This window comes from Echinops telfairi, unplaced genomic scaffold (genome assembly GCF_000313985.2).
Source record: "Echinops telfairi isolate 266 unplaced genomic scaffold, ASM31398v2 ScPeMD7_7473;HRSCAF=8511, whole genome shotgun sequence".
NCBI lineage: Eukaryota > Metazoa > Chordata > Mammalia > Afrosoricida > Tenrecidae > Echinops > Echinops telfairi.
In genome coordinates, this window is record NW_022111377.1 from 11,627,285 (window position 1) to 11,635,099 (window position 7,815).

General features: G+C 41.4%; 1 protein-coding gene across 1 annotated transcript in view; it reads right to left on the minus strand.

The window, feature by feature from the left end:
• Positions 1–7,815, minus strand: part of ST8SIA6 (ST8 alpha-N-acetyl-neuraminide alpha-2,8-sialyltransferase 6) — a 190,099-nt gene that overhangs the window by 8,797 nt on the left and 173,487 nt on the right. The window contains exons 5-6 of the mRNA XM_004716017.2: positions 5,385–5,529; positions 208–320 (exon numbers count right to left, since the gene is read on the minus strand). Coding sequence (XP_004716074.2) covers positions 208–320; positions 5,385–5,529 — 258 coding nt within the window. The remainder of the gene's footprint in view (positions 1–207; positions 321–5,384; positions 5,530–7,815) is intronic.

Consider the following 7,815-nt stretch of genomic DNA (forward strand, 5'->3'; position numbering starts at 1 on the left):
GGGCTCAAGTAGAAAGCAAATGTTTTGAGAATAATGAGGGCAACAAATGCTCAAATGTGCTTGACACACAATGGATGGATGTATGAATTGTGATAAGAGTTGTCTGAGCCCCCAATAAAATGATTTAAAAACAAAAAACAAACAGACGAACAAAAAAAAGAGCCATCTGCTCTTCTGTTGCAAACAAATCAAACTGGCAGGTCTTACCGGAAAACAAAGTCGGCTTTATCAATTTCTGGTCCGCAGAGAGACTGATTCAGAATCCCTCCGTTCCCAACCACTGCGCACTGATTATAAGGGAAATCCACAAAAGGCTGGGCCTATCAGGAGGAAGTGAAAAAAAAAAAAGACCCTTTAAGTATTTGCCCTTGTACCACCATAAAACAGCAGCCCCGCGATGCTGGTAGGTGAACCTGAACAAGAATGGGAAGTATCAGTCATGGCAGCACTGCCTTTGATGAACTTCAGCTAAAACAAACCAACACACTCGTTGCCATCAGTGGATTCTGACTAGGAGCGACCCTACAGGACCGAGCACAACTTCCCTTTTTTGGGTTTCCAATACTGTGAATCTTTACTGGAGTAGAAAGCCTGGTTTTTCTCACCCTGAGCGGCTGGTGGTTTCGAACTGCAGACCTTTTGGCTTAGAAGCCCAATATGTGCCACCAGGGCTCCTCTGATGAACTTAAAGTGACTAATACAAAGTGACATGTCCAAGGGCTCAACAGAAAGTAAATGTCTAGACAGGAATGACGGCGATGTATGCACTAATATGGCTGATACAACTGATGTCTGGCTTGTAAGAAGCGTTGTAAGAGCTCCCAATAAAAACGATCTTTTAATTAAAAAGAAAAAAGTGACATGTAATAGTAAGCTCGTTTCTCCCCAGCGGAATGTACATCCACAATATAATAATGTGTTCAATAACATAAAATGCAATTCAGTGGACCCCGAAACAACGGGGGGACTGGGGATGACAGAACAAAGAACTCTACTTGGTTTAAAAGCAAAAAGACGTGTGTCAGGGATGTAGCCTTTTTTTTTTTTCTTTTTTAAATCATTTTATTGGGGGCTCATACAATTCTTATCACAATCCATACATCCATCCATTGTGTCAAGCACATTTGTACACTTGTCGCCATCCTCATTCTCAAAACATTTTATTTCTACTTGAGCCCTTGGTATCCGCTCCTCATTTTTTTTTTTTTTTAACATTTTATTAGGGGTTCATACAACTGTTAAGGGATGTAGCCTTTTACCGGACTTATTCAATCTGGAAGCTGAGCAAATATTCCAAGAAGCTGGACTATAAGGAGACTAACGAGGCATCAAGAACACAGCAAACCTGGATAATGAGTAATTATGGCCAAAGAAAAATTGATGTCTTTGGATTATGACATGGGTGAACAAAAATTGATTTTACCATGGACTCTCAAATCTGTCGCACAAGAAGTACAGCCAGAATGTTCTTTCGAAGAGAGGCTGTTGTACTTTGGACATGTTACCAGGAGGGGCTAGCTTCTGGAGATGACCATCCTGCTTGGTAAATTGGCGGGTCAGCCCCAAAGAGGGACACCCTCAGTACGATGGATCCACACAGTCGCTGCAACAATGGGCTCAAGCACAGCAAAGCTTATGGAGATGGAGCAGGGCCAGGCCAGGTTTCATTCTACTGTGTTGTCACTGTGAGCTGAATCAACTTACCAGCACCACCCACAGGCATATGTATACCGCTGACTTGGCAAATGCTATGAATCAAAACACTTCCTGGCCCACTCATTTTCCTAGCACCACTGGCAACATTCTGGGCAGTTGGTCACAGCCTTGAGGGCCAACAGGCCCTGTCCCACGATGGTTGCCCTCTATCCCCAAGACTAGATCCAGGAGATGTCAAGCCAGCAAAGAGAACTGTTTCAGTACATCTAGATTTGTAAGCTTATTGACTTTTGAAATTAAACATGGAGAGTGCTTATTAGGAGCCCGGGGGCACAGTGGCCACATCAGCCATTCCATGAATGAAAGAAAGATATGACTTACTAAAGATTACAGATGACTGCTGTTGTGTGTTCGCAGTTCTGTCAAGTCTATGCACAACACAAATGTTGCTGTGTTGAACCCATTGGTGCAGCCACTGTGTCAATCTATCTCACTGAAGACCTTATTATTTTTTGCTGTCCCTCAACTTTGCCAAGCAGGATGTCCTTCACTAGGGACTGGTCTCTCTTGATAACATTTCCAAAGGATAAAAGCAGAAATCTCACCATCCTTTCTTCCAAGTTAGATTTAAGGAAAAAAAAAATTTCTGGCAGTCCACAGTACTGCCAAACCACAGATTATAGCCTTAAAAACCTTACAGGTAACATTTCACTCTGCCGGATAGGGTAGCCAAGAGTTGAACTTGACATGACAGCAATGGGTTTTGGTCAGTGGGTTACATGCTTATTACATGGCAGTCACTGTCCCAGTGCTTAACTTTCACGCATGGAATCCACACAATAACCTCGTGAGCATTTTACAGACTGGAATATGGAGGCAAGAGTTTATGTAACAGCGAGAAAGTAGCCCAGCTGGGATTTGAACTTAGGCAGTCTGCTCTGGACTTGCCAGGTGCCATCAAATCCATTCTAATTCTTAACGACCTGATGCGTGCAGAGTAGAACTGTGGCACAGTTTTCCAGGCTGTCGCCTTTCAGGAACGCATCACCCATCCTATTTCCCGAGGCACATCTGGGTGGATTTGAACCACGAGGCACATCTGGGTGGATTTGAACCACCCGTGCTGACAAGTGCTCGAGTATTTAACTACGTGCATAGCCCAGAGGCTCCTCCGGAGTGCAACACGTCACAAAGCTTCTCCCTACTTCAAAGAATAAAACACTCACTTCAATAGGTGACTTGTTTTCCTTTAGCTCTGCAATGCCTAGTATAATGCTCACCTCTTAAATGAATGGTTCCCAGTTACTTCAGGCTACTTCTCGCTAAAGACGTCTTCAGGCAGTGTTTACTAAATGGTACCACAATAAATTCTGAATGTTACAGATAAGGTAGAGTGTAAAAATGCAAATATGCTCTTTATGGTACAACAGAGAAGATTATGGAGGGAAACATATTTCAAATTAAGCACTCAAAATAATGAACACTCTTCTGTGGTTTCTTGGTCAGCCAAGGGTAAAGATATCCATATGCCTTGGGATCTTATGTTCCCTAAGAGTCTCAATACATCTGTTCAAAAACCTTCCCTAAGATAAGCCTTCCAAAATATGTAAACGTGCAACAGCTCACAGAAAGCTTGCAGTCAGGCTGGTTGGGAAGCCATTTCTATTGTTTTCCTTTTCAAAGCACTTGACAACCAAATTTCATGGAGCAAGTTTCCACTTATCACCTAATCAAAAGCATCCATTGCAAGCTGGTGGGGGATATTTTCTCATGTCTTTTTCTAGTTTCTTTTAAACCACTTATCTAGGGTTTTCATTTGTGCTTATTTTCATTTTTTGCACAAAGTGGAATTACGTAAGAATTTTTGTTGTTCTAACTGATCCCTCAGTGATGACTATTTAAGGTTCAAACCTTCTAAAAACTAATCTAAAATGAGAGACCCTAAAAATTCTAGCCTCTAGACCTCAATGACTGTAATGGAACCTGTGATGTTCCTCGATCACTCTTGCTGTGAAGTCACACCCGGGCAGGTCCAACTCCCAGGGACCCCGTGCACCGCAGCATGAAGCACTGCCCATCCTCACCAGTGTGACTTTAGAGCCCATTGTTTCAGCCACCCCGTCAACTCCCCTTGCTGAGGACCTCCCTCTTGCATGCTGACCCTCAACTGTTCCCAGCCTGGGGTTTCCTCCTGAGAACATGTCTAAAGGAGGTGAGACAAAGGCTCGCCCTCCTCACTTCTAAGGAGCCCTCTGGCTGTACTTCTTCCGACACAGGTTTGTTTGTTCTTCTGGCAGTCCCAGGTATATTCTTCGCCAGTCTTATAATTCGTGGGCATCGACTGTTCTTTGGTCTTCCTTCTTCATCATCCCATTTTCACATGCACTTGAGGTGCTTGGGTCAAGTGCACTTTATTTATTTATTATTTATTTTATTCGGGGCTCATACAACTCTTATCACAATCCACACATACATCAATTGTGTCAAGCACATTTGTACATTCATTGCCCTCATCATTCTCAAAAGGTCAAGTGCACTTTAGTCTTTCAAGTGACATCTCTGTTTCTGGATGCTTTAAATAGGTCTCTTGTAACACGATTTTCTAGAGCAATAAATCGTTGGATATCTTAACTGCTGCTTCCACGGACACCAATTGTGGATCCACGCGCAATGAAATTTCTGACAACTCCAATATTTTCTGAATTCCTACTGATATTGCTTCTTGGTCAGCTTACAAGGATTCTTATTATCCCTCTATGGAGGTGTAATCCATACACAGCTAGTTTTTTATTTTCATCAGCAAGTGCTTCAAGTCCCCTTGCTTACGAGAAGCAAGGCTGCATCACCGGCACATCACAGATTAAGGACCCTTCCTCCAATCCTGATGCCCATTATTCATCATACAGCCCAGCTTCTGGGATTTGAAAAATCACTGCCAGGCATGAAATTATCCATTTTCAAACAAATCAGCCCTTATCTGGTTCTTTGTTTACCATCTGATTTTTTATCATATTGACTTGGTCAAATTATTTTTCATCAAGCCATGAAAAGAGACCAGAGAGAATAAGCTAAGCAATGGCATGGCCTTTACAAAAATAGTTTCCTCCAAATTTGGATTTATACTAAGGTATTTATCTTTTCTCACTATGCGAAATGATAGCACACAGTCTTACAGACCAACTTGCATAGTCAACCACTATGTATTGAGTACATGCATGAATCTGTTCCCAGGGATGTTTTAGAAGCTTGAGCTATATCGGTCAACATATCAAACAAAAATGCCTCTCTTAAGGAAGTTACATTTATTCTCCACAAATGCTTACATATTTCTTTCCAAAAGATGCGTCACATCTTTGTGAAGGAATTGATTTAGCAACTGAAACACACAACAGGAAGAATCTCATTTCAGGTGAAAAGTTGTCATCTTCACAAGTCTGGCAATGATTAGGCAGAGATCCCAAGTACATCATCTCATTCAAGAGTGAGTCAGAAGGACTCGAGGACTCGGGTGAGCCATGATTTCTGTTACAAGTATCATTCCCTGCAGAGACCCCTACCTTCCAAAGTATTTCTTCAACGTGCCGTGCAATACACATTTTAAAAACCATTACAGAGTCTGGAGCTTTAATTAATCCATTCAGCCCATGTCAAGTGTCAAGTAGCAACTCAGAGTGAGATGATTTACCAAGGATGGTGATACAAAGCCCCCACACCAAGTCTCCACTCACCACGGGAAGCATATTAAAGATGTATTCTCCAATCTGGATATTTCTCTTACTGTCCACCTCGTAACTCATTTGACTCCCAACTGGAGTGTTATTTTGAGACATGACGGAGTTGTGGACGGCATCACAACAGGAAGTAAGCTCTGCCCTGCGAAGAATGAGAACAAACATGAGCCAAGAAGTAAGATTAAGAGACCTAAAAATAGAGCCAACCATGGATCATGCGAAAGAGGATTTGGCCCCATGGACTTTCCGAAAGAAGATCAATCATTCTGAAAGGAGACGATTTTGTCTCATTCAATCCTTACTAGCCCTTGATGGCAGAATGGTGACTTGGAAGAGGAGAATGGTAAAGAATGTTAAAATATATACTCGGGGAGTAGGGAAGGCTCCCTGACTTATGGGAAAGTACTAATAGCTTTCAATTTCCTTCTAGTAATACAGTTTAACATTAAAGTAAAATGATGGACCTACCATATAGTGAATAGTTTGCATTAATTACTCAATACAGAAATTAAATTAAGACTATTATTTAAAATAATCATCAAAGCAATATTCAATCATTTATGATGAGAAAAGTCCAGTGGAAAGGGAACCATTTAGTACAGTGAGTTTTTAAGTGAAGAAAATGTAAAGTTGTTATTCCTATACATTGGTCAATAATATATTAACCCAGCCCCAAGCAGTACTTCAAAACTAATACCATACTGTGGACTGATACATTATTGTTAGAATGGAGACCGGGAAGGTCTTTCCAGAGACCATGTGAGTTAGCCCTCAATCTCAGGTAAGTAAATATAGCAATTGTATTTTGTTTATGTTTTTCTCTAGGGTAGCAAATTCCAGAGTCTCTTCTGGCACAGGTTAAGGCAGCAGTCAAATTAGTCATCCATCTGCACAACTGAAATATTTCATTTAAATCCATTTTCCTGTTAGATTTTCATAGAATCTGCTTTAAAACTACCTCAGGTAATTGAGTCTAGTCATCCAACACCATTTTGACCTTTACATCTTGAAAAGTTCAGAGAAATCCTGCCCCCTTTTTCCTCCAGATAGTCCTATGAGCAGTTTTCCATTTATTTGAGTCATCTTCCTTTAACTTTCCATTTTTACCAATTGCTCCATTTTACTTGAGAGGAAGTGTCAAATCTGGATCTAATCAGTACAGAGGGCAGTAAACACTCTCAGTACACACTCAAAATCTACTGACATCAAGTAGGTGCTGACTCACAACTGCCCAATCACCTGGTAAGGCAGGGAGACCTGCCCCTGTGGGGCTCCGAGCACATAAATATTTAAGGAAGTAAAACGTGTCATCTCTCTCCCACAGAGAGGTCGGTGGTCTCAAACTGTTGACTTTGCTGTTAGCAGCCCAACTAATAACTACTCTGTCACCAGGGCATCTTTATTCAACTCGAAGAGCGAGGTGTGGTCGTCAATGCTGACAGCCTCTCTAGAGTCAGAGCTGATTCTACCTCATTCCAAACATTTATCGTTTTGAGTCCCAAAGGATATATTTTAGTACATGTTTCCACTCAATGGCCTCCTTTTGCAACTACGATATGTTATGGTCCAATTTGTTATGGTCATTTTGAATTATAGCCTACTCTTACTGAATTTCGGAAATTATCAGGATATGAGAGTCCATATTGTCATATTACCTGCATTCCAAATGGAAGTTTTAAAAATTATTTTATTGGGGGGGGGGTGTTCTCTTACAAAATCTTACAACAATCCAGCATTCAATAGTATTAAGCACACTTGTACATATGTTGCCATTAACATTTCCAAAACAAATTCTTTCTACTTGAACCCTTGGTATCAGCTCTTCTGTCTTTCAACTCATTTCCCCCTCTCTTCCACCCTTCCACCCTCGTGAATCCTGGATCAATTATTTATTGTTGTTATTTTTTTAAATCACTTTATTGGAGGCTCATACAACTCTTATCATAATCCATACATACATCAATTGTATAAAGCACATTTGTACATTTGTTACCCTCATCATTCTCAAAACATTTGCTCTCCATTTTAAGCCCCTGGCATCAGCTCCTCCTTTTCCCCCCTCCCCTCCTTACTTCCCCCTCCCTCATGAACCCTTGATAATTCATGAATTATTATTTTGTCATATCTTACACTGTCCGATGTCTCCCTTCACCCAATTTTCTGTTGTCTGTCCCCTAGGGAGGTTATATGTAGATCCTTGTAATGGGTTCCCCCTCTCTACCCCACCCTCCCAGTATCGCCACTCACACCATGGGTCCTGAAGGGATCATCCACCCTGGATTCCCTGTGTTTCCACTTCCTATCTGTACCAGTGTACATCCTCTGGTCTAGCCGATTTGTAAGGTAGAATTGGGATCATGATAGTGGGTGAGGAGGAAGCATTTAGGAACTACAGGAAAGTTGTATGTTTCATCGTTGCTATATCGCA